The 25855-nt window shown below is 45.4% G+C and overlaps 2 protein-coding genes across 2 annotated transcripts in view; one reads left to right on the top strand and one right to left on the bottom strand.

The window, feature by feature from the left end:
- LOC124656449 (ferritin-1, chloroplastic-like) overlaps positions 1–25855 on the bottom strand; it is a 67205-nt gene that overhangs the window by 3248 nt on the left and 38102 nt on the right. The window lies entirely within an intron of this gene.
- LOC124656450 (protein DOUBLE-STRAND BREAK FORMATION-like) lies at positions 8946–12288 on the top strand. Its single transcript, XM_047195193.1, has 4 exons — positions 8946–9341; positions 9987–10130; positions 11294–11426; positions 11655–12288. The coding sequence occupies exons 1-4, from the start codon at positions 8946–8948 to the stop codon at positions 11828–11830; spliced, it is 849 nt and encodes a 282-aa protein (XP_047051149.1). The 3' UTR covers positions 11831–12288.

Genomic DNA, 25855 nt, shown 5'->3' with positions numbered 1-25855 from the left:
CCTTCTATTCAACGAATTTCAACGGCCGTCAAGACGATGGAAGCCAGAACATGTGCTAAGAAAAATCTTTGAGGAAGCTTGCGTCTAGTTTGCGAAAACAACTTATATTGTGGAACGAGGGTTGTACCAACCAACGTCTTGTATTCTTCCTGGAGGGTCCCTGCCCATTGTCAGGGACGGAGCCAAGAATGAAGTATAAGGGGTGCAATCTTAGTATGAGGGGGGCAGAACTAGCTAAACTCACACAAATAAGGAGCTACCATGACTTGTGTTCAAAGGAAAATCATGAGCATAGGGGGGCTGCGCCCCACCCACTCGCCCGCTTGTCTCCGTCCTGCCCATTGTACTCTATGTGTTGAGAAAAACCCTAGGACCTCATGCCTGGGTAGCAGCACCGTGTCGACAATGCTTCCCTTCTCGAAGGGGCTGCTTGGACGGGGCGATTCGGGGTGCTTTGAGCATGGTGGGCCAAAGATGGAGGCTTGGCGGATGCGTGTCATCGCCGTTTTGTCACTTCGAGGAAAGTGATCACGCATTCCTTCGTTTCCACAAAATTCAACGCTCATCAAGACAATGAAAGTCGGAACATGTGTTTTTTCTCGACGTGGGCTTCATCGAAGCTTTTTCTTGATGCAAGCTATCACCCTGTTCTAGAATATATCGTGAAATGGAGGTAGTACCAAGTACCAACTAGTAAGAGATCATGTGAAGGTACCCAAAGAAAAGAAAAACTTCTGCATTTCTCTCTAATAGCGTTACAACAACTATGGTGTACTATTCTCTTTGCTGACTGTGTAAAGCCAGTCCTCTTCGCTACCCGTGCTGGATGATCCAAGCCACGGGAAAGAAGGTTTGGGCGGGGAGTTTCCTAGCCACAGATCCACACGCCCTTGTGGAAATGGCAGAGGGAAATATCCCGACGTCGTGTGGCGACCACATGCCAGCACTCTCCCACATGCGAGAAAAGCCGGAGATAAGGTGGTGCTCGCTTTCGACGGCGACGGCACACGCGAAAGCCCTCCTCTGTACCGAAACGGGCCACACGGGTCGCAGCCTCGCAGGAAATGTTGGAGTTTTCCTTCGCCTAGACACTCCGTCCGCGACGTGTGGCCGGCTCACGAGCCGCCTGGACCAGATTGGCGAGGACTCTGCCACAGCCCGCATCCTTATCGCGAGATCCACCTAGAGCTACGCTGCGTCCTCGTCAGCTCGTCCTTGCACACGCGTCTCGATCCATCTATGGACGAGTATCCCCGTGGATGGATCATCTCGAAGCGGCTCGAGTCAAATGGTTCCATCCAATTTGTTAGTGCACGAGGATGAATGCTCGTTACGTACTTCGTTAGCTAGTCAAGCACGCCCGTGCCATGTCTAAAAGCAAAGATCCATTTGCTCTTCTCCGTTAACCGGTGAACGCGACCGCCTGCTGTCAAGTGCATTGCTTCGACTACGGATTTCTCAAGAGTTTATAGGAGGTAAACAAATTAAACGCATATAAGATTTTGTTGGAATTTGCTAGCTTGGTGTAGCCTAGGGTTTAGGATTTTTGTTTCGAAAAATGGGATAATACCCTTGATCGACGCATGCAGCTTTTTATTGCTTTATTGAAACGTCAAGTCTTATAAAAGGTTACATCACGGGTCACTCAGGACCGATACATGTATTAACCATTAAAGAGAACATAAAACATTATATGGCACCACATTAACAATGTTATTCTCCGATCAAACAATGCCTTAATTAACAACTACTGTTACCTAATTTCCACAAAACTTCATCCCAATTCACTAAGTAGAGGTAGAGTATTGAGGATTGAGAAAAATATACTAAAATTTTGGAAAAAAGTGGAGATTAAACTCCCTCAATACTCTAGCACTAAATAACACATTTACAATAAGTGGAGATACCCAACTAAACCTACTAAAACTCTAGCGCCAAACAAAGCTTAAATGGGAATGGAGATAGTAATAGCTAAATATTTGTATGTTTTAGATATTTTAGTGCGAACTACGCACGAAAATGAGTGAACAAATAGGAAAAAACTAAAACATAGTATAATTATGCATAATCGTCCATATTCAATTTTTTTTGAACAAATCGTCCATTTTCAATTGCTCGACATCCTAGTTACACGTTGGGTTGGAAAAATCTAATATATTAGTTGAACGTTCTCAATTCTAAAATATGCAAATGAGCCATTTGACATTTGAATCATCCCTGCATAATTCATTTCTTTCGACAATCATACCACATATATTTATAGTAAAAAATAGCACATGATAGAGATACATGGGCCATCTCCAACGATTACAAAGTAAAATATAAAAGAAATAAGATCAGGCGAACTAAGATTTGAAGGTCCATACAAGAGAATTTTGATCTTCGACACCACCATGGACACCGGGAAGAAGATCACGTCATCGAAAAGGACCGGAGATCACTTGATGTAGACGATATCATCTTCATTGAGGCGGATGCCATAAATAAAACAACTACCGAAACCAGTAACCTAATTTCTTCAAACCACTACTTTTACTAAAAAAAAACTTTGGCCCATAGATCGGGTTTCCCATCCCTTCTGACAACGACGAGGCTTGATGGAAGAGGGAGAACCGGTATACCAAGGAGGCGGAGCTGGATTGCGGTGCTAGGTTGCAAGATATAAGTTTGCTCCCACAAATTTAGTGGAAAATCATCCTCTCTTTTTTTCGGACTAGTACAAATGCCCGTGCTTTGCCACGGGACCTCAATTTTTATTTTTCAATGCACATATATAATTCACAACTCACTATGAAAATTCAAACAAATCATGGATATCAGAATATACTACAACATAATAATATTGATCGTAATAAACAAGACAATATTGTTGTGCGCATCTGCGTGGTTTCAAGTTCTAGGTCTTCTTATTACTCTTCCGCTGTAAATCTCACACACATGTTATGGATCGTCATAACTGTAAACTCAACAATCTCTCATTTTAGATATATTCTTGTCTCACAAATTAACTGTAAACTCAACAATCTCTTCCGCAATAAACACAACAATCTCTTCCGCAGTAAACACAACAATCTCTCCATCCCCGCTGCTGAGGCGAAAAACATCCCATCCCCATCCCTAGCCTCCTTGCCGTCGCCACTACAATCGCGTCCTCCCCGCCTCTTTGTCACATCATCCATTTCCTTGCGGCGGCCACACAACCACTGTAGAAAGCGCAAACGGGGCTAGAGGCATGGACCTCATCTCCATCGGATTCACTTCGTCGGTAACCAAACGTGCGTCTCCGGTCTCCTCCTGTAGGAAGCCCCGCTCCGGCGTGTTGGTCGTGTCACGAGACTCCTCAAGGAGCCAGCCAGGGAGCATGGGCGGTGGTGCCACGTGGAAGAAACCGGGGCTGTCGGAGAGCGCCTGCTTCCCACCTAGAGGGACAACTGAGAAGGCTATCGCAGACTCACGGTGGCGGGGGCTTCCAAAGAAAGCTAAGCCTTAGGGGAACGGTTTGGGTGCCTGCTGTTCGTAGATCCATGGTATGCTAGCTGTCAAAAGTCTATAGGTTTTTAGATGCAATGTTGTAATCTTGGTTTCTTTTTTCTCTCACTTAGACTGTGAAGCTTGAATTAGTGGACTCAACTCCGAATGATACTTCTTCTCATAAGTTCAATAGTAAAATTGACTACATCAACAAGGAATGCATGCCAGTTGGTGAGAGATTCGAGTTTTAGTAACGGTTCGATTAAGAGATCGAAATCTGTTTTGATTATCAATTTTAGACAATATGCTTGGAGTTGAAGCTGGGCCTGCTACATCCATAATCTCTATTGGGCATCAAAATATAATTTGTAGAACATGTTCCAAGCTTTCATATATTATCTAATTTAGACAAATTTGAGACAAACATGTTTCAAGCTATCTATAAGAGTATCTAATTTAAACAAATCGAGACAAGATGTCTCAAACTATGTTACAGGAAATGGGGCACCATCTTTTATCCGCTTTCCATGCTCACACTTTGATTTTTCAACACTGCTAGAATTGTATCCATATAAGCACAAGGGGACTTGACTTAGTTTTTGAAGGAAGCATCAGCACGTGAAAAGCCGGGGAGAGACCATTTGTATTTACCGAAAAGTCACAACATATATCCAAGGTGACTATATGCCTTATAATATTTTTGTCCTCTATATAGATACTATTTTCATAATACATACAACATATAAAATAGCAGACGGACCATTTCAATTGTTAAGTTGCATATTTCTGTGCACAGTTGTCTTGGGTGTCCTTCACGTGCTCTTCATTTCTAGCGATGCACCAATACATAGCATCCATCATGCGTCTGCGAGGAGTAATCTTCCACAACCACCGCTAAAGGAAAAGAACAAGGAGCACAAGCGAACATCAATGGACAACAAAAATTAATACTGGCCAGTTTCCATAGTTCATAATTCTTTGTAAAAAAATATGGCTTTCCTTTCTTCACTGTTGAGCTCCGTCATCAGAATTGTATTCTCATCTGCAGGCTCATAATCAAAATCGCATTCCAAGAAGGTTCTAGTGAAATGAGTTTGGATGGTCAGCGATAGAAGAATGGTTTGACTGCCCTTTCATCAAAGCATAGAAGCAAGAACATATGTTAAAGGAGCATATGTACGTCTATTTTAATGCTGTTAGTCTGTCAATCTGAAATAATAAACCTATGTTTGACAACAAACACTATAGAAGCTTAGTTATAATTTCTGTGGTTACAGACCAATGAACAATAACAAATCGAAGAAGGCTATAGTTGAATTAACATGTAGTTCCAAAAAGGAACCATTGTAAAATACATTCAGCGCTAAATAACAAATCGAAGAAGGCATATGGCAAACAAACTTGATGAATCCAACAGAGGAATCAGGAATAATAAAACAACCAGCAGCATATTCCAACCCAACACATCCCTGATCAATCCCCAAAAGGACATACATGCAGAGAATCTACATGATAGAAATTGTCCAAGTTTTCTTAGTACTTACAGTTGGTCCATTTTCAAGATGTTCTTCGAGCAAATTTATAGGCCTGCTTTACTTCTTTGAAAATACATCCCATCAACTTGCATCAAAGACATTAAGCGCATTGATTTCCATTAGAAAGAATGACTTGCATACATCTATAAAAATAACCGAGACACAAATCTGCAGGTGATAAAACCATATAGCTCAGTGTATGAACTGTGTAAAGGCTGAAAGAAATGTGTAAATGCTGAAGCTCAAGCACAATCTACAGTATCAGATTTGAGCATCACAATCTTACTGGACAAAATAAATGTGGGAAAATCAGATTTCCATGTGCTTTACTCTACAACAATATATCTTAAATGAAAATCAGATTAACAACATTACTAAACAGGAATAGGAAACACAATCGCTCCATACTTAACTACATCACAGGAATCACCATTGATCGAACCAACCTTAATTAGTAATTTAAGAAATAGAATCCCGCGTCCACTTGATCGATCATGCCATGAGTTTCATCATTGATGGAATAATCCAAATGCACTGGAAAAATGAAGATGTTGATGATCCGTAGGCACGGGAGCAAATTATTTAGTGATCTCTAAGGCAGGAAATTACATAAAGCGAGACAAGTCTATAATTACTGCAACACTACACAATAAAATACCGAGTACGATTTCCATATAAAAAATGTCTGCACGTGCACCCGGTAGGTCAAGGGACCTGCTTTGGCTTGACGAAATGGCAAAAAGAATGGCTTGGTGGACCTGATTTGGCTCGAGAAAAGTTTTTTTGTCGTGTGGTCGACCAATAAGTGAACCACACTTCAATCGCACTATGGGAAAGGATATGCACTCTACCATGGAAAAGATATTGATTGACATTAGCAAGTGAGAAAGCATATCTTTCTTCGATACCTACCTTAATGTAGGAACAGGACATCATGCTCGGAAAATGTCCGACAAGCACACTCAGGCTATCAATGTATAGGCTGTAAATAAGATAAAACTATCATATGTCAGTTATACTTGAATAGATAACAAATTTTATCATCATTTATAAGCCATCCAAAAGCTTCTCACGAACATACATGGTAGAATTGCAGAAATAATAAGCATTAGCAAGTTAGTTAGTTCTAGGAGATTTGAGGAGGATTGTTTTGGCTCTTGGTCGCCCCCGCGCGACCAGGGGCGAAACCCTATAGCTCGTCCCTCCAAGCTCCTCTTCCCCAGCCCCCATCTTGGTCGGATGTCTAAAGGTGAAAACATTGACCCTTGTTGGGTCGAGCAACGGCGTCGCTTCAGTGTCGCTCCCCTTCTTGAAGGCGTTGCTTCTGAGTTCTCGTCGTTCGCTTGCATCCTTGCTGCGTGGTTACCTGTGGCTAGCGTCCGCACTCATGTAGTTGGTTGGTAGGGACTCCGGTGCTGTTTGCCAGCGATACTCAACTTTCTTCTTTTGCTCGAGCCGAAGACACCATGACAGATGCTTGCTGTAGTCGTGCTCCTCTTTGTTTTTGGGTGTCGTTTTTCTCTCTGTGCTTGTATTGTAAACTGACATCCCTAGTGTCGTGTGTTTGTAGTCCTGGCCGGTTGAGAGCTTTGTTAATTCAAAGTCAGGCTCTTAAGCCTTTTATCTAAAAAAAGGAGATGTGAGGAGTTGTGACCTGCAAGCCAAACAAAGAGTGGAAGGTACCAACAAAAAGGTACATAAGGAGGCGGGATCAAAGAACTCACAAATAAGAAGTGGGTGTAACTGCTCCATTAAATTGCAGCGCTCAGTTCAGTATACACCTAGCTTCAGGTGCTAGAAAGATATGGCCGTAGATTCGCAATGATACAGATATCCGATAACAATTGAGATTTCATACAGCAACCTTGGCTCCATCATGATAGTTTATCACCAGTACAGAAGTTTTGGCCGATGTGTAGAAAGGAGTTACAGCAAGTTGTTAACCTTCAGAGATTTGCTTCAATTCTTATATCCATAGGACACTGAAAATGATCTTTGATGTGAGAAAATGCCTAAAAGAAAAGCCTGCTACAAAAGGGCACCAAGTTAACTCTAGTTACACATCTCATGTAGGCTATTTTTTCAATTCGAATAACAGAAACTTATACATGGAAAAGGGCTATCATCACATGATTTTGACAGATGCACTTCACTATGTGATCTATGAATCCTATATGCACAATACAAAAATATTTATTCTATGCATCAGAATGACCCGTACATGCATGATAAAACTGAATCTTTCCCTGCAGATTTTTGGGTGCTAGGTATAGATACATTTACAGATTAAAAGGAATAAGAGATGATTCCACCGAATTACAAATTATAACATGAGTTTGCGACATGCATGCAAAGCCCATCTGCTACTCCAACCATCATATGCTACTAATAGTTAGGACTAAGGACGAAGTATTCGCATTCACTCTAGCATTTTTTTAGAGTATATCATACTACAAACACAACTCTTTCAAGCCATTGCTTTCCAGAAGGTGTATTTTTGTAATTAGCTAGGTTTTTAGCACAAATACATTTCTGAATTTTTCCATCACACATAGCCAACTATAAGTGACATCTTATCTCAACAAGTGTTATGCAATTTGAGGCTGAAAGCTTCTGTCGCGAATGCACACACTAAGAGTCTATGAAAGTAGAATGATCTTAGTGTGTAAACCTTGTCGCATACTCGTAAGCAAGAACATGGGTTCACCTTACAACACAGAGCAAGACTGTATGACATTTTCATGCTTGAGTCTTGAAACAACCAACACCCGCAAAGAGAGATTATGTGAGAACAAAATAGGGTCCGAACCTACGCAAGGGAATCTTAGTCGGGCTGTTTGCTAGAGTCTAGGCACCTGCAGTCCGAGATAGAACCCTCCTTTCCCGGTCACGGAGCACCGATGTCGATCATGGCAACGAATAGCATGGAGTCGTGGCCGCTTCGGCGGAGCTTCGTTGGCACGATCCGAGCGGCCTATCGCCGTCCTCCACGCCAGCTCGGGAGGACCGGAGCCCATCGCTGCTGTGAGAGAAGGACTCGGGCGACCCGGCAGATCGCTCTTGCTCGCGATGCGGGAAGGGCGTCGGGCCTCCATGTCACTGAGACGTGATGTGGACGAAGAACAACCGAGGGGGAGATGGTGACGGCCGGATCCGTGCGGGGGAGGATGGATCTGTGTGGTGGAGGATGTGAGGCCGCCACTGCCCTCTTCGGGTTCCTCTCTCCCTCACCTAACTCCCGGTCAATTTCTTCCACTCGGGAGATGAGATGGGTGAGGGCTGGTGAGGGCGGGGATGGGGTGCCACGGGAGAGATGGGATTCACGTGGGTGGTTAGGAGGATGAGACGGACGGATGGAGGGGCTGTACTGCGCCGCCGCGACGAGCAGATGCGGGGAGAGGTCGATCCGGACCGTCGGAGCCCGTCGGCGCCTAGCTTCGGGATGCGGTGGATGACGACTCCCTCGGAGAGCACGCGGCGACACAGCCCCCACTACAGGCTCGGCAGTTTAGGGGTCTTCCCTCCGGATCGCGTTGTCGCCTGGGCGGCGTCCCTCCGGATCTCGTCGTAGTTTGGGGCGGCGTCCGTAGTGGTCGGCTGGAGCGGGTGTTGCGGGTGGAGTGGATGCGGAGGATAGTGGCATTGGGCTTGGCCCAGTTTGGCGCTTGCGGGACGACGGAGGCTAGGTCGAACGACGAAGGGGTTGGTCGTAGTGGCAGAATAGGGAACATATTCCTCCTTTTAAGTAGTGTAGAAGATGCGAGACGCAGCAAAAAACCAACATGATAAACCGGTAATTGTTAAAAAACATAACGGGTCTATGGGCCTGATTCCGCCCACCTCATGTACAGGCCCGTAGCCTCTAGAAAGCAAGCGAGAAAGCACAAGCCGAATATCGGCCTGAACTTGAAATCAAATCAAACCACCGGAGTACAGCGAATGGCAGCGGAGCCGCGAGGGGCGGCCGCCCACGAGCGGGACGGCGGCGGCGCCATCACCGACGCCCTCTCTCTCTTCGCCTCCCGCCTCTCCCGCCGCAGGTTCGCGCACACAAACGCCCCATCCCTCCCCTCGCCAGCTTCTAGAACCTCCCATTTCAGTCCCTCCCCGCGTCGACCGCGCAGGTTTGGGGACGATGAGCTGCGGGTACTTGAGGCGGCGCTCTCCAGCGGCGGAGACGTGGCCGCCATGCTAGCAACGCGCTCGGAAGCACGGCGAATGCTACGGGAGCGCTCGACCGAGGCGTTCGCTGCGGCCGCTGCTGAGGAGGTCGGGGCGAGGCTCTCCGTCGCCGATTTCTTCGCGCGCGCCTTCGCCCTCGCGGGCGATGTCGAGGTGAGGACCAATTGTTCACATTGCGTAAGTGAGATTCTCGCTCTAAGGTTCGAATATTTGGGGGTGCATCTTCAGTGCTTCAGTTCAGTATAGAAATTTGGGTGCAGTTTCAGGGTTCGATTTTGGGGTGCAGTATCAGTGCTTGATTTCAGTATAGAAGAGTCCCGCGGCATGTGTGAGTGGTAATGCAGCTTCAACCCTTCGGTTTAGTATAGTAGCGTGTTGTGGCTGCGGTATATGTGTGAATTGGGATGCGGTTTCACGGTTATATTTGTGATGCAGTTTCAGTGCTCTGTTCAGTATAGAGAAACCATCACAGAGCATTTATCAATCATGATGTGTTCATTATTATTTTTTCTTGAGATTTCAGAGTGACATCTTAGCTCCTTGGATGAGTCTATGCTAAACGGCTATGTTTCGTGTTGTTCTCTGTCGGTTTCACGGTTATATTTGTGATGCAGTTTCAGTGCTTCTCTTCAGTATAGAGAAACCATCACAGAGCATTTATTAATCATGATGTGTTCATTATTATTATTTCTTGAGAGTTCAGAGTGACATCTTAGCTCCGGGATGAGTCGATGGCAAACGCGTATGTTTATTGTTGTTCTCTGTCACTTCACTAATCCTGTTAACTTTTACTGGTAGAGCTGCCTTGCTACGAGATATGAAGCGCTGCTTCTGCGAGAGGCCAAGTACTCCGACGACCCACATCTGCATGTATCACATGAAGAATGGTTAACCTTTGCGCAGGACTCTCTTGATAATGGATTCTACGCCATTGCTTCCAAGGTAATCCAGTCTGATTGATCTGTATTATGTCTCCACTTGTCTTACATTGGTTTGTGCTTGAACATATACTCAGATACTGGTATTGCTTCCATACTATCTTCATCATATTGGTGATTCTTCTTTATACGGTTATAACTTATTGCCCTACCCAATTAAAATGACTTATCCATATTGCAGTTAGGCGATAGTTGAATGTCATTAGGCCCAAATTTCGTTCAAAACCCAGCCCCTATGCGGGTCAGCCTTACTCATGCTTCATAACTGGGCGTTTGTTCTAGCATTGTTCAAAAGAGATAATCCAGAGTTACTATGCTTGCACTTTCAAGCATCATGTGCTGGTACTACTAATGGTCCAGGATGTTGGTGAAGAATATGAATCATTAATATTGTGATAGTTCAAAGAAGTGGACCACTTGTAGCGGCTTATAAATCATACAGTAGGTTCTGTAGCCTAATCCATGAAGGGCTAGCAGATGTTTATCTGCATTCTTCTCTTATCTATTTTACATTGTTATGTACAGTAGCTTTTAAACTTAATTTAAACTGAGGCCATCTTATAAGTATTATTATTTTACTCTGAAATGAAACTGGTCATGTTGTACTTTGACATGACAAAAACTGATGACTTAATTCTGGTAGAAATAATGCTTGAAATAAATTTCCTAGGAGATAGTAATTTCATGCTGCCTTACTCTTAATCTTGAACATTTCAATATCCCAAGAGTAGTTTAACGTTGAACTGAGACCTACCAACTGATTCGAATGGAAGAGCATTCCTCTTAGCACATACTTGAACGAAGTGATGACAGGTGTTTGATGACCGTGTGCTACTTACATTGGTGTTTTTGTGTTTTTGTGCTTTGGACAACTGAGCACAGATAAATATCGATCATTCTGGAGACCAACGTTGGCCTGGGTTGTTTAGTCTCTGAATGGTCGATCAGCTAACACTGGATACTGTTTCATAAAGGCTATTTGTGACTGTTACATTTATCATGTTAATGCGATCAGCTCAGTCAGGTTATCTACTTTTCTTTGCTGGAGTACATTCTGCTGCTTGAACTGTAACTATCTTTTATGAACCCCTGATTATATTGTTAGTCTCAGCATCTCATATGTTATACTCCGTATTTCTTAATTCTTACTCCTTTATGTACTTTTAGGCTTTTGCAAATGCTCTTGTTCACAATCATTCCAGCACCTTGGACTCCACTAATCCAATTCTGAAGAAGAGCAAGATCAATGATATAAGAGGACTCCAAAACTTGGCCAAGTCATTATCTGGACAGCGTTCTGGTTAGTTCTGTAATGCCATGGAAAGTGTAAATTACATGTTAAGAAGCTGATCCTGCTTTGATTGGGGAAATGAATTAAATAGGAAGCGTTACTACACGTTTATTCATTGTAGTAACATAATCTGACGACTTGTGGTTTATTTGTTTCAAGTTAGGACAGTGAGTCTTCTATTTGATATTTGAAACTTGGGAATTCCAAATTTCAATACTGATGCTTGTGCTTTGACAGTTCAGGCACAATCTGCTGAATACATGAAAAGGAAAGCTCCAAGCATTAGTGAAAAGTGCAATTTACACTCAGAAAAACCGAAGTTACCAGGAAACATGATGTTTAGGTTAGGGATCAAAACAAGGAATACACAAAAACTACTCTGTAGCCGCAAGAGGAACTTAGAAGATGTCTAATTTCAAGCATTATCAGTGTGACTTCTCCCCCAAGACCGAGAAGAGTGGCTTGATCTTTCTTCCAAGCCATTTTGATACAAGAGGTGAATTTTCATGCATTTGTTTTACTTTTCTGCCGTACTTTGAACTTCTCGGTCTAGTATCTATTGAGTATCTGCAACACGTACCATCGCTATATATTTCATTTCATCTCACTTATGGATTGGATCTTTACGGAGTACTTCGATAGCTGGGGATATTCTCTTCCATCATTAACTTTCCTTCTTTGAGTACATCCATACCTCATATGTGGCTCCTTCTCAGATTGCAATGATTAGTGCTTTGATCAAAAGAAGACCACTTTGAACTTTCTCTCTCTAAGATAACTATGTTACGTCATACGTCTGATTATGTAAGATCGATATGTTGGGTTTCTATTGGTAGCATGTGCACGACAGTCATGTTCATTTTCTTTAGTATCATGCATGTGCTGTGTGGAACTCCTGTTTTACCATCTCTTTTACCATGCCATGTGTAACTGAACACCTGCCATCCATAAGTATCATGCCCACTTGAGAGCATTGGATTCTGGTAATGAAAATACCAACGAGTAGGCAACCACCTCTCAATTCAACTGGACGTCCAATAACAGGCAATGCCACGAAAATAGGATATTTCTGTCAGCTTACATATTATTCACCATAATATATTTAACTGCATATGGCACTATAATTTCTTTTGCCGATTGGCTACTGCTCGATATGATATGATTAAGCAAGCTTAACCAATAACCATGTAAAATTCTGCTTCATCATCTTGACAATGTAGCTGCTTAATATCTCGATTATATCAAGTTCAATTAGGTGAGGTTTTTTCGCACTTAGATTTGATATCCAGATCAGGGACGATTATTTGGATCTGACATAATGATTATGTTTCTTTTGGACCTCCGTGCTAGTGCCATATTTGCAGTGTATTGCTAATCTGCTATGATGTGCTGTCTTTTCTTTTGAGATAATTCCATAGCAAAATATTTCACATTTTGTTTCTTGGGAGGTGCTACTGTGCAGAATAGAACAAGACAGTCCTAAGACATGGCATTAGCTACGTTTCGTTGAGCAATAGGACACTTTACCTATACTAGAATTCAGAATAGGAAAAAAAAATCTCTGGGAACACACTAAAACCTAGAAGGTTGGTAGTGACAAGTCAGGAGTAAGCATGTGAGTTACCTTTGGAACGTCAAGCACTTAACATGTGGCAGTGTCCGGTTAAACCCAACTATCGAAGTTTGACCCCAGAGCACATGGGCACAGAACAAGAAACTAACGTGGAATTAGCTAGTGGTCCAGGTCCATCCTGATAGAGTAGAGATCTTGGGAGCTCTGTTCGGTTTTTCTTTCTAGTAAAGCAGGCTCTATCTATTGGAGGCGTTTAGATGGGATAGAGATTAGGGAACAAGTCGTCGTGTTGGGGAAGAAGATGTCTGTTACTGTTCCAGCGCGTTAAGAAAGTTGGTTTCTTTTGTACTCCACTTTGGGTTTTTAGTGCTGGAAAATTCGAGGTAGATAGAGTGCGGTATAGAAACCCGAGGTAAATAAGCCTACAGTCTGCAATGTGGCCATGTGGGTAAGCATGCGCTTAGTCAGTCGAATTTACCAAAGCATGAGAAGATCCATTTGGCACTTGGACTTTGAAGTCTAAGTCTGAACCACGATGAAGACTTCAGTTGCATGGTTTCTTGGAGATTTAACTTAGCGGGTGAAACACTGTCCAGCAGCAATTATTTGGCGGTGAAAAACACGAAGATGCCCTGAGACCTTTTGGGTTTCGATAGCAACGTGCATGTGCATGCACGCACCACTGCTGCTTTAGAAATCCTGCCTCCTCCGGGACTGGTAGTTTCAAATGCCCTTTTTCCTATGCCATGAGAAGGGAGACGTTGCAGTGAACAAGAAAGAACATGCTCCTTTTTATTCTGTTCATGTTTGACATATTGATACCAGTAGTCTACTACGCGTCTTGTTGTTTTTGTTGAGGCCATTTTTGTTGTTTAGTAGGCAAACTATGCTTCTTGTAGTGTTGCTCCAGCATGAATTTTGTCCTGTCATCCACACTGGAAACAAATACTGGATTAGCATGGTAGGATGTGGTTGCAAGTCTGCATCCTAGAAGTTGGTACGAGACCTTAATGGCGTTGAACATATTTTATGGGTGCATGTACGTACATGATATGCCACATATGCTCCTGATAGCTAGCGCGACACATTACGGATACTTGTCTGTAACTAGCATACTATAATTGACATTTATTGAATAGCAGCTATACGATGATGTAATACTGCTCTGGTGGAGGACAGATACAATCTCGTTTGTCCACTTGATGTGTACCGTGTCAGGCTTCTTCTGATCTTGACATGATTTAATATGCACATGGGATATAAAATACACCAGTATCTGTTATTTTTCTGCGTATATTGATTAGCAGTGTACTCCAGTTCATTAGCATTGAATTGATTCAAACTTGTACATAGAAGTATCAGCAATCTGTAAGAATTAAAACAGACATCCATATGAGCCCCTCCATTCCAAACTTGACATTAATTTTTCCATCTCTAGCTAACAGCTACAGGTAGCACTAAGTAGTACTGTGTACAATTAATGCATAATTGAGTTAGGAATTCGATCTTCCCTCTGTTGATGCTACTGGAAGCTATGCTAATTTAACAAGTACGTAACCAGCGTTCGTCAGAAGGATCAGATCAGCAGCTAATTGGCTCGCCCAGTGTCTCATCTCAATGGTCAACTCTGAACGTGCGTGCATGCAGGGTCAAATGATCCAGCACAGATTGTGCAACTAACCAAGTGTGACGGTGCCGCGTGAAGTGAAGGTGAAAGCAGGGCAGACCACTGGCGACCATTGGGTGAGTGCGCCTGGAGTTAGCGCCTAGCTAATTAATCAACCTTGGCTGCTAAGTAGAACAAACAGGCAGGAAGACTTTACACTGCATGCATTACCAGCAAATTGCATACTTCCATTCAAGATACTCCAGCAAGCAAGAAAACAACGCTGATTAATTAGCATAACATCACCACTAAGCTAATCTATCACGCTAGTTTGTATTTGCTTGTTGTTGTCTGACTAATTAATTGAGTTGCAATTATTAACGATTATCACCGTAATCATTACGACGCTTAGCCTCATCATCACAACTGCCCTTTGTTTCACTATAAAGAGCGTGGCTACTTCCATCACCCTCCCCCTTCCTTTAGCTTTGCAACCAGCTCCATCAGTTGCTCTCTTCTCTTCTCCCCTGGCTAAACGCTAAGTATACACAGTCACGCTGCCATAGCCCGGAGTTCAGAGCGGGAGCAGCAGCGCCGCTTATGTGCCTCCTGCAAGCTTCTGCGGCGGCGTTTTCAGGACTGCGTGTTCGCGCCTACTTCACCGAGGACGCATCGGTTGCCACCGTTGCATCGGTCTTCAGTGCCCTAACGATCAACAGATACAGGAGCTCCAGTTGCGCAGCAGGCGCGGCCGCAGTGAGCAGCCTTGTGTAGAGCGGAGATGCGCGACCCTGTCTACGGCTGCGCTGGCGCCAGCTCCTACCTCGTAGCAGGTCTCTTGTGGCTCCGGGCTGCTCGCTGTCGCACGTTAAAGATCCTCCAGCGCATCCCACCACCCAGCATCTCCCGGCGCATTTCCATCTGCAAGAGCTTCAGCAGCGTCCGGAGCAGCAGCTAATGCGGATGGACGATGATGACAAGGTGTACAGTAGCCTCGTCGTAGAATGATCTGATGAGCACGCTGCTGCTGCAGGAGGCGTGCAGCCAGAAAGAGTCCCTATGGACATGAGAATCATATGTGTGATAATTATCTAGTATTTCTCGCGGTCCGCAAAATATTTCTCTGCTTTGTAATTTTCACGGGGATCCGGGAAATTGAAAAGTTGATTTATGGGGGATAGTTTTTCTGAACCCAGTGGACAAGAGGACCTGGCCTTCGTAAAACGCACACGATCAGCTGGGCCTGTGTTGTGCATTTGCATACTATCTCCATTTCTGTTCGCGGAATTAGGGCAAAATTCTCATGTTCTTTACATTGGACAGCTTCAACCTCTGCATACAGTCAGTTGGGCACACTATAGTATCTCCATTTTTCCTGTTCATGAATTAAAAGCAAAAACTCTATGCTTTTTGGGCGACAAAACATGCCGACCTCTGCATCCGCCAGAGCTGCCAAGATGTAGACAGTCAGTTAGGCGGTTTATTTTCATGCATTGCGGAAATCTCTATATCTGTTCAACGAGACCACGAAGAGAAAAACTGATGAGTCTTCGGAACCCACAAAGTTCAGTTAGTTGGGGCTTGTTTATCATGTATCAGGAGTGCCGATTTTGCCTGCGATGTTATTTGTTTGGAAGATGTGAAGCGCATTTAGCTTCACACATGGTGCAAGTAGGATCCAAATAGTTTGTTCGTGCGCATCACGACATAAAGCACTTCAAGGTAGAACTAATAGTAAAAACACAATGGAAGACCCGACCTACTAGATTCCTAATCCTCTCTGCACAAGACATGTGTCCTGTCTGAGCAAGCACTTGCACCAGCTTCACTAACATAGGGGCACATCCAGATATATGGCTTGTTAACTACAAACATTATGATAGTTGGATCTTATATAGCTCTGAGTGGTTGAGTGCCGCGTGTCACCAATGCCAGACTAAAACCTAATGATTTCTGATCTCTGTCTTTCATCAGGAAAAGAATAGGTTTAAAACATTTTTGCTCGATGAACACTCTATAAATGGTTTCTAAAAATGATTCGACTGATAGGTTAGACATGATTGATGGAGATGAAGTTCTTTCACTATTTACAAGATGATTGCATTAGTTATGATATTAGTTGTCAAGAGGTATGCATGCATGCATCAAGTGTCAATCCTCTAGGACAAACAAAGGATCAGCTGTAGCTAGACCCACAGTGCTGCTTACATTATCAACACATCTCCCGGTGGAGTTTTTGGCTTTTTGCAGACGCCACGTGTCTCCTCCTTCAATACATATTCGACAGCTGAACACATCGGTTAAAAATAGTATCATATCAAACATCTTGGATGAGAATAAATTGTTGTTCGAGATCATCAACCTCTGTTCATCTTTTCATATTTGGCTTAAGATCCTTGGAACTACCCCACCTGGACAATAATGACTTGTTCTCCCCTTTGGTACCAACTAGAGGGTCCCAATTCTACAGGAATACATTACCAGAAGCAAATGGGTAAAAAAACAACCTTGGGGCTAAGCATCTCGTCCACGATAGGAGGCGACCGTATTTCTGGTTGGACTGGTGGACGGGAGGGCCCCTCTCCACCTGTCGTTTCCACACCTCTTAAACGCTGTGATAATCACTTCGCCACTGTGGCTGCGGTCATGGCGGAAGGGGAGTGGCACGATTAGGTTAGGCGTACCTTTGGCACGGCGGAGATGGTTGATGGGAGAATCTTTCGAGGATTTTCGATCTTCATCCGCACTCAGGGAGGACCGGGTCACGTGGGCCTTGGGCCGTCCGGGGTTTTACTCCCTCACTCCCCTTTACCTACGCTTGTCGCAGGCGGCTTGTCCACGTTCTTCAAGGAGAGTGTGTGGGCTACTGGGGTTCCCCGAAAGATTAGAGTGTTCCTTTGGTGGCTCATTAGGGGAGGCTTCCGTTTGCGGGAACGGGTGGCCAGGAACATGGCCCCTCGGCGGGAGCTGCGCGTTGTGTGGTATGTTGGAGGATTTCGACCACATTTCTTCAGCTGCCACCTCGCGAGGGGTACATAGGCGAAGTTAGGGAACTCTCTCCTTTTGGAATCCGACGGTCGGCGATTTCGTCGCCTTAGTGCAAGGCTTTGTCGGGACCCTTACGTAGGTTAACGGCGCGTACTTTGCGGCGCTGGGTTGGACGCTTTGCCCTACACGCCGCTAGCTCTGGGAAGAGTCATTGCTCATTCGGCTGATGCTTTGTTCTTGATGTCTATACACATGCGAGGCCCGGAGGGTTCTAGTCGGACAAAAACGGGGCCAGAGCTGCAGGCCCCGAGCGTTGGGGAAACTTGGCGGCTACCTGCGAGACGAGAGGCTGGCAACCGCAGACGTCCCTGGTATCTACTTTGTTTTTCTTTTCCTAGTGTGGTGTGCCCCGAAGGCACTTGTTGATTTGTGCCTTAGTTGGTGTTGTGGGATCGGTCTCGAGACTTGTTATTGTATTACGCTGACAATTTCTTTGCAAGGGCCTTATATTATTATATATAAAGCCGGGCCGAGGGCGCTTCTGTTTAAAAAAAATGACACCCATCTCCCGCTCATTGTCACCAATACTTTCTCGTTCCCAGTGATACTGCACATGGCAAGGATTTCAATTTTTGATTGCTAATGTTCTTCTTCAGCGCTTGGTACATGTGATTGCCATAGTTTTTCTTGGAAAGGCATCTTACCTTTTACAGGGGGATCTGACCTTTTGTTTTACGAGAGGCATAGTTGATAGTTGTAGGGCTCTCATTTTCCCCACTCTCGTTCTCTCGGTCTACCAGCAGCCGAGAGCACTCTCGAGCGCCGGGCCGAACAAAAGCCGATCTCGCCGGCGCCACCGGTCGAGATGGTGGAGGAGAAGTACCCGGAGTACACTAGAGTAGCTGAGGTTTGCGGCTTTTGCATTGAGAGCTTGATGCCCACGGTAGTCAACGACGGAGGGAAGTAAGCCGCACGAGATCTCGTCGATCTGGGGTTCTTCATACTCTCTTTTTCTGCGACGGTGGGAGGAGGGAGTGGAGGGAGGGAGCGCGCTCAGTCAATAAAAGTGGCCCGGTGGTTCGCATAAGCGATGGCGGCGGGAGGCGTCTTTCCACAGCCGGCCTTGGAGGGCGAGGGGGGAAGCGCTCTTTGCTAGGCCTCGGCGTCGACGAGCTGCGGCAAGCCGTGGGCGAGGAGGGCACAACTTGCCGCGGATCTTCGTGTTGCTGCGGGTGGCCTTATCGCAGCACGTTGCGGTAGCGGAAACGCGATGTCTTCCCATTTCTCTTGGTCGATGAGAGCGAGGGGACGGCGGTGGTGCTCTTTATGCGGCTGGGCGGTGCGCTGTCTACATCATCCGCGGAGGGCGGGAGGCACGGCGCTCTTCCGTGTGAGTTCTCCTACAAGCGCAAACACGCGGTGGCACACGCGCGGCTAGATGCGCACGTGACGATGCGTCGAGCTGTTTCTCTGCTCCAAGACGAACGCTCTGCTGTCCTTGCGGGCGACGCCTGCTCCAGCCAAGTGATTAGTTCCGGCGAGCGAGGGGAGACGCCGGTGGGGGTGGAGTTCTCGCCCGGACGGAAGAGTTCGAGCACCTTCTCTCCATTCCTTGGCGGCGGCGCTTCGGGGATGCAGGCGGCCGGCGAACGGTGGTGCTCCCGGGGCTGGATTGCTTTTCCACCTTTTGTTACGGGGTGTTCTTTCTATAGTTACACTTCTTCCTCCTTCAAATCCTAGGTTCTTTAGGGCAAGTAAAGGGCCTGTATGCATATGTGTTGCCACGGCACGTGTTACTCTAATAATATACCACCTACTGTTTCAAATTTGATAGTTGATGGCTATGTGCGCCAGAAGTTGTGTCCTGTAAATCCTTGTTTGGACAGTGTGCCTTATTCTGTAGTTTTGGTTTGGCCCAAATCATAGTTTCATGCATGCATTCTCCTGGAGTCTGGGCACGTCTCCACAAGCTTATGTAGCCTCAACAATCCTTGTCTCTTCCTGGGTTTATCTTTGTGCCCTGATCCTATCAGCCCATCACGATTGGAACCTGGGATGAATTGGCATTTTGTGTGCAGTTTCTAGAATGAATATGTATTTGTTTCGATATTGTTGTTGCCAAGGATAATATGGTTACTATTTCTGAGGTTGATATGCATAATATTGAAGATTTTTTTGACTTGTTTACAAATTCTAGAGAAATTAAGCCAAGGCTGTATATATTATTTGCCCTACTTTGCAATGATCTGCATGTATTGTGAAAAGAACACTACACTCCCACCTGAAAGTACTTTTAGTTGAAAAGCATTGCTACTTTTGGCAGTGCTTCTGCGCAAGTGATGGCATACTGGATTTTGAGAGCACTTACAGACTTCAACAATGTGTCTGCAATCTTTGATATCTCAAAGACACCAGGAGTGGAGCAAGGTTTACTCCATCAGTACTCTGTTTTAAAACCGATGATGGCTTGTTGGCCAGCTATTTACAGAGAGCTTAATTTAATGTTTGGGGACCTCTATCCACATGTATTTGACGGTACTAACTACTTTAGTTGTTTGTACCCACGTACGTCGTCCCCCGTCAGAATTTTTATTTAATTAGAAAGTTTGTTATCTAAGGTTTGTTGCTGAGCAATGTAGCGAACGTGCATGTTGTTTCCGATACATAATAGCATAATAAGCCGTACTCCCCAGCTAACCACTAGTCTGGCTGCAACACCACGGCAGCTGCTTCCGGCCGCCGGCGTATCTCCCCGTCCCTCTCCCGCCGCCCGCCCTGTGCGCTGCTGAGCAAAGCCCCGGTGGCGTGGCGGCGACGCTACCTCCCATGCCGGCGGCGGGGAGGAATCGGGCTGCCCGGCTCCTTTCGGTTCGCTTCCAGCTTCGTCGACGGCGGCAGCCGGCGAGACCGCAGGTGGCCGGGGAGTGGCGCGCGCCGTGGCGGCGGTCCGGCCGGGTGGGCTGGCGGGTTCCGATCACGGGCCCCGAGATGGGCTTGGCGGGCTCGTGTGTTCGCCACTCGATCACCGCTGCGGCCTGCGGCGTTTTCTCGGAAGCTACTCGGCAGCGTCTTGAGGTGGCACTGGGATCTTTTGATCTCATGTCCAGTCCCAACAACGAGTTTGGGAAGTGTAGCTGCCGGTGAAAACCGTGCTCTGACTTTGGTCATGGCGGACGATGGCGGCGTCACATGCGGGTTACTTTCTTTGACGGCATCGTTGTGGTAGTCTACGGCTTCTTACTCGTCACTGTGCTCACCGGAGGGAATCCTAGATCCAATCCGGATCGGGCGATAGTGGCGTACGTCATCATTCTTCCTCCTAGGGGCATCGTCTATGGAGAGGGTCCTGAGGTGGAGCGGCGTTTTTCTTTCGTGTTGAAGACGGCGAATCTCGGCGACGTGGTGCGGCGGGGTAGCATCGTCGGGTCACGTCATGTTCGGCGTCGCCGGGATGGGGTAGGCTGTCAGCGCGTGGTGGCGTGGTGGCGAGGCCTCACAAGGTCATTGCATTGATCTCTCACCGAAGATGGGTATGCGGTGGCGAGGACTTGGAGGGTGTATGATGGTATGCGCGAGGTGCCGGACAGGTTGTGCCACATGTTCGCCATTAGACGACTTGTCGAGGGCCTTCGAATTTTTCGATGATGTGCGTTGGTGTGATGTCGGGTGTTGGCTCTCGTTCTGACCCCACCCCATTGGTGATGTAGGATTAGCGAGGCTGTCGTTAGTTTTGGTGGGCACGGTTCGATCTTTGTAATTTTTCTTTGTAAAGTGTTGTGAATAATCGCCAATAAAAAAGCTAGTAATGTGTACTTAGATGCGAAGTTAGGGTGATATTTCACCTATTTGAAAAAATAATGGCATGTTAAATTCTTAGGAATTTGCAGTCTGATAGTACGAGTGGTACGTTAAGCACGGTAGAGATGCGCGTTATTGTTGGTCGTACTAGAATAACATGGTTTGGTGAGGTGGTTGAGCAGGACACGATAGCCTTTTTCCCTCGTCCCTGCAGGGATTAGCTAGGTAGGTCCAATGTGTTCTTTCAATCTTTTGACCTGTGGTCATCAATCATTTTCGCAGATGTCACCAGCATCCTGCACAGGCTTACTGCAGGTAGATGCTGCCCGCCACTCGAAACCGAATTGATCTAGTTGAAATTCCTCAGAATTGGCAAATCAGGCACCAGTAGAAATTGCAGTCTGATGCATGCACATGCATGTTGACCTCCACTGAGAATCATGCCACCGTGCTGCCTCTGGAAAATACCATATCTGGTCCTTTATGCTATGCTGGTAAGTAATTGACTACCATATTCGGTCTTTGGGAGCATCCCGGATGAAGTAAAAGGTGCTGGGTTGATGCAAATATCACAGTCACACACGGGGCTTCCCAAATAGGAAATCGGCAGCAACGCTGGATATAGGCTTTGGGAGTACCGGCATTCATCGTGGTTTGGGGGTCGGCTCCCTCAACCGGCAGCCCGTAAATTCACCCCCAATGGCCAAAAGGCTAAAAAAGAAATCCAAACCATAGTTCAAGTCGTGCCACAGAGGCCCACATTTAAATCAACTCTCAAGTTCAAATTCACCCAGCCATGCAGCCGGCGGCAAAAGCACCATCGAATCCTGTTACAAATTAGCAGGAGAGTGTCGGATGTTCGTGTCCCAAAGAAAACGGGTACTCGCAAGGGAACCGAAGGAGGTGTCGAAAACGTACAAAGGCTGAAGACACGGTTCCCAGGCTCACGGTGACGTTGGCGATGCGGCATGGCGAGCGCACATGACGAGCAGAGATGAGCACTAGCGATCTACCTAGATTCGGGGGCCTCGCCAAGGAGGTAACACCCTTACTCTGCGCCTTGTTTGTATTACACGCAGAGGCTCATGAGGTCCAAGAGGGTTTTACGGAGGCTGCGGCTTGAAGAAGGCTGTGGCCAGATCTAGATGTGATCTCCTAAACCTTTGCTAGAGAGAAAGGCCAATCCCCTTCTGCGGGCAGCGCGTCCTTCCTTTATAGAGAGCCTTGGTCCTCCTTTCTCCAAGAAAGCGTGGGAGAGGGGTTGCCACGGCAGCGCCCGAGGAGTAGGATAGTTGTCCACACTACTACGAATGGACTTAGTCTAGGGCGTAAGCGCTTGGTCCATATGAGTGGTTCGCTTAGTTGATGTCCTTCTCCGACGGCGGCTGGCGTCCGCATCCTCTAGTAATGCCGTGATGCGCGTAGATGACACGTCAGATTAGGGAACCCCAAGAGGGAAGGTGTGATGCGCACACAGTAAGTTTTCCCTTGAGAAAGAAACCAAGGTTTATCGAACCGGGAGGAGCCAAGAAGCACGTTGAAGGTTGATGGCGGCGGAATGTAATGCGGCGCAACACCGGAGATTCGGCGCCAACGTGGAACCTGCACAACACAACCAAAGTACTTTGCCCTAGCGAAACGGTGAGGTTGTCAATCTCACCGGCTTGCTGTAACAAAGGATTAACCGTATTGTGTGGAAGATGATTGTTTGCGAGAAAACGGTAAAACAAGTATTGCAGTAGATTGTATTTCAGTATGTAAAGAATAGGACCGGGGTCCACGAGTTCACTAGAGGTGTCTCTCCCATAAGATAAAAAGCATGTTGGGTGAACAAATTACGAGTCGGGCAATTGACAAATAGAGAGGGCATAACAATGCACATACATGATCATGATAAATATAGTGAGATTTAATTGGGCATTACGACAAAGTACATAGACCGCCATCCGACTGCATCTATGCCTAAAAAGTCCACCTTCAGGTTATCATCCGAACCCCTTCGAGTATTAAGTTGCAAAACAACAGACAATTGCATTAAGTATGGTGCGTAATGTAATCAATAACTACATCCTCAGACATAGCATCAATGTTTTATCCCTAGTGGCAACGGCACATCCACAACCTTAGAACTTTACGTCCCTTGTCCCAGATTTAATGGAGGCATGAACCCACTATCGAGCATAAATACTCCCTCTTGGAGTTAAGAGCAAAAACTTGGCCAGAGCCTCTACTAATAACGGAGAGCATGCAAGATCATAAACAACACATAGGTAATAACTTGATAATTAACATAACATAGTATTCTCTATCCATCGGATCCCGAGCAAACACAACATATAGAATTACGAGATAGATGATCTTGATCATGTTAGGCAGCTCACAAGATCCAACAATGAAGCACAATGAGGAGAAGACAACCATCTAGCTCTTGCTATGGACCCATAGTCCGGGGGTGAACTACTCACTCATCACTCCGGAGCGACCATGGCGGTGTAGAGTCCTCAGGAGATGAATCCCCTCTCCGGCGGGGTGCGGAGGGATCTCCGAATCCCCGAGATGGGATTGGCGGCGGCGGCGTCTCGGTAAGGTTTTCCGTATCGTGGTTCTCGCATCGGGGTTTCGCGACGGAGGCTTTAAGTAGGCGGAAGGGCGAGTCGGGGGCTGACGAGGGCCCACACCACAGGGCGCGCGGCCCAGCCTGGCCGCGCCGCCGGGTGGCACCTCGTGGCCCCACGTCTATCTTCGGTCTTGAGCTTCGTGGAAAATAGGCCCATGGGCTTGATTCGTCAATTCCGAGAATATTTCGTTACTAGATTTGAACCAAATACAGAGAAAACGCAACGGCACTTCGGCATCTTGTTAATAGGTTAGTCCAGAAAATGCCAAATGACATAAAGTGTGCATAAAACATGAGTATCATCGATATATGGCATGGAACATAAGAATTATCGATCGTCGGAGCATATCGCATCTAGCTTAGTTGCTCGTCCAGAGCGATAACAAAGATAATTTCGAAGTGACATGCCATCATAACCTTGATCATACTATTGTAAGCATATGTAATGAATGCAGCGATCAAAACAATGGTAATGACATGAGTAAACAAGCTGAATCATAAAGCAAAGACTTTTCATGAATAGTACTTTCAAGACAAGCATCAATAAGTCTTGCATAGAAGTTAACTCATAAAGCAATAAATCAAAGTAAAGGTATTGAAGCAACACAAAGGAAGATTAAGTTTCAGCGGTTGCTTTCAACTTGTAACATGTATATCTCATGGATAATTGTCAACATAGAGTAATATAACAAGTGCAATATGCAAGTATGTAGGAATCAATGCACAGTTCACACAAGTGTTTGCTTCTTGAGGTGGAGAGAGATAGGTGAAGCTGACTCAACATAAAAGTAAAAAGAATGGTCCTTCAAAGAGGAAAGCATCGATTGCTATATTTGTGCTAGAGCTTTTATTTTGAAAACATGAAACAATTTTGTCAACGGTAGTAATAAAGCATATGAGTTATGTAAATTATATCTTACAAGTTGCAAGCCTCATGCATAGTATACTAATAGTGCCCGCACCTTGTCCTAATTAGCTTGGACTACGGATCATCGCAATACACATGTTTTAACCAAGTGTCACAATGGGGTACCTCCATGCGCTTTGTACAAGGTCTAAGGAGAAAGCTCGCATTTTGGATTTCTCGCTTTTGATTATTCTCAACTTAGACATCCATACAGGGACAACATGGACAACGAGATAATGGACTCCTCTTTAATGCATAAGCATGTGGCAACAATTATTATTCTCATATGAGATTGAGGATATATGTCCAAAACTGAAACTTCCACCATGATTCATGGCTTTAGTTAGCGGCCCAATGTTCTTCTCTAACAATATGCATGCTCCAACCATTAAGGTGGTAGATCTCTCTTACTTCGAGACAAGACGGACATGCATAGCAACTCACATGATATTCAACAAAGAATAGTTGATGGCGTCCCCAGAAACATGGTTATCGCACAACAAGCAACTTAATAAGAGATAAAGTGCATAAGTACATATTCAATACCACAATAGTTTTTAAGCTATTTTGTCCCATGAGCTATATATTGCAAAGGTGAATGATGGAATTTTAAAGGTAGCACTCAAGCAATTTACTTTGGAATGGCGGAGAAATACCATGTAGTAGGTAGGTATGGTGGACACAAATGGCATAGTGGTTGGCTCAAGGATTTTGGATGCATGAGAAGTATTCCCTCTCGATACAAGGTTTAGGCTAGCAAGGTTATTTGAAACAAACACAAGGATGAACGGTGCAGCAAAACTCACATAAAAGACATATTGTAAACATTATAAGACTCTACACCGTCTTCCTTGTTGTTCAAAACTCAATACTAGATATTATCTAGACTTTAGAGAGACCAAATATGCAAACCAAATTAGCAAGCTCTATGTGTTTCTTCATTAATGGG

Source organism: Lolium rigidum, chromosome 5 (assembly GCF_022539505.1).
Source record: "Lolium rigidum isolate FL_2022 chromosome 5, APGP_CSIRO_Lrig_0.1, whole genome shotgun sequence".
NCBI lineage: Eukaryota > Viridiplantae > Streptophyta > Magnoliopsida > Poales > Poaceae > Lolium > Lolium rigidum.
The sequence above is the reverse complement of the archived record's forward strand: the minus strand, read 5'-3'. Positions and strand labels throughout refer to the sequence as shown.

Bases quoted from the DNA above. Each gene is read 5' to 3' on its own strand.
- LOC124656450 (XM_047195193.1), top strand. From the start codon at position 8,946: ATGGCAGCGGAGCCGCGAGGGGCGGCCGCCCACGAGCGGGACGGCGGC. The intron at 9,342-9,986 runs GTGAGGACCAAT...TTTTACTGGTAG, and splicing joins CCCTCGCGGGCGATGTCGAG to AGCTGCCTTGCTACGAGATA. The intron at 10,131-11,293 runs GTAATCCAGTCT...ATGTACTTTTAG, and splicing joins TCTACGCCATTGCTTCCAAG to GCTTTTGCAAATGCTCTTGT.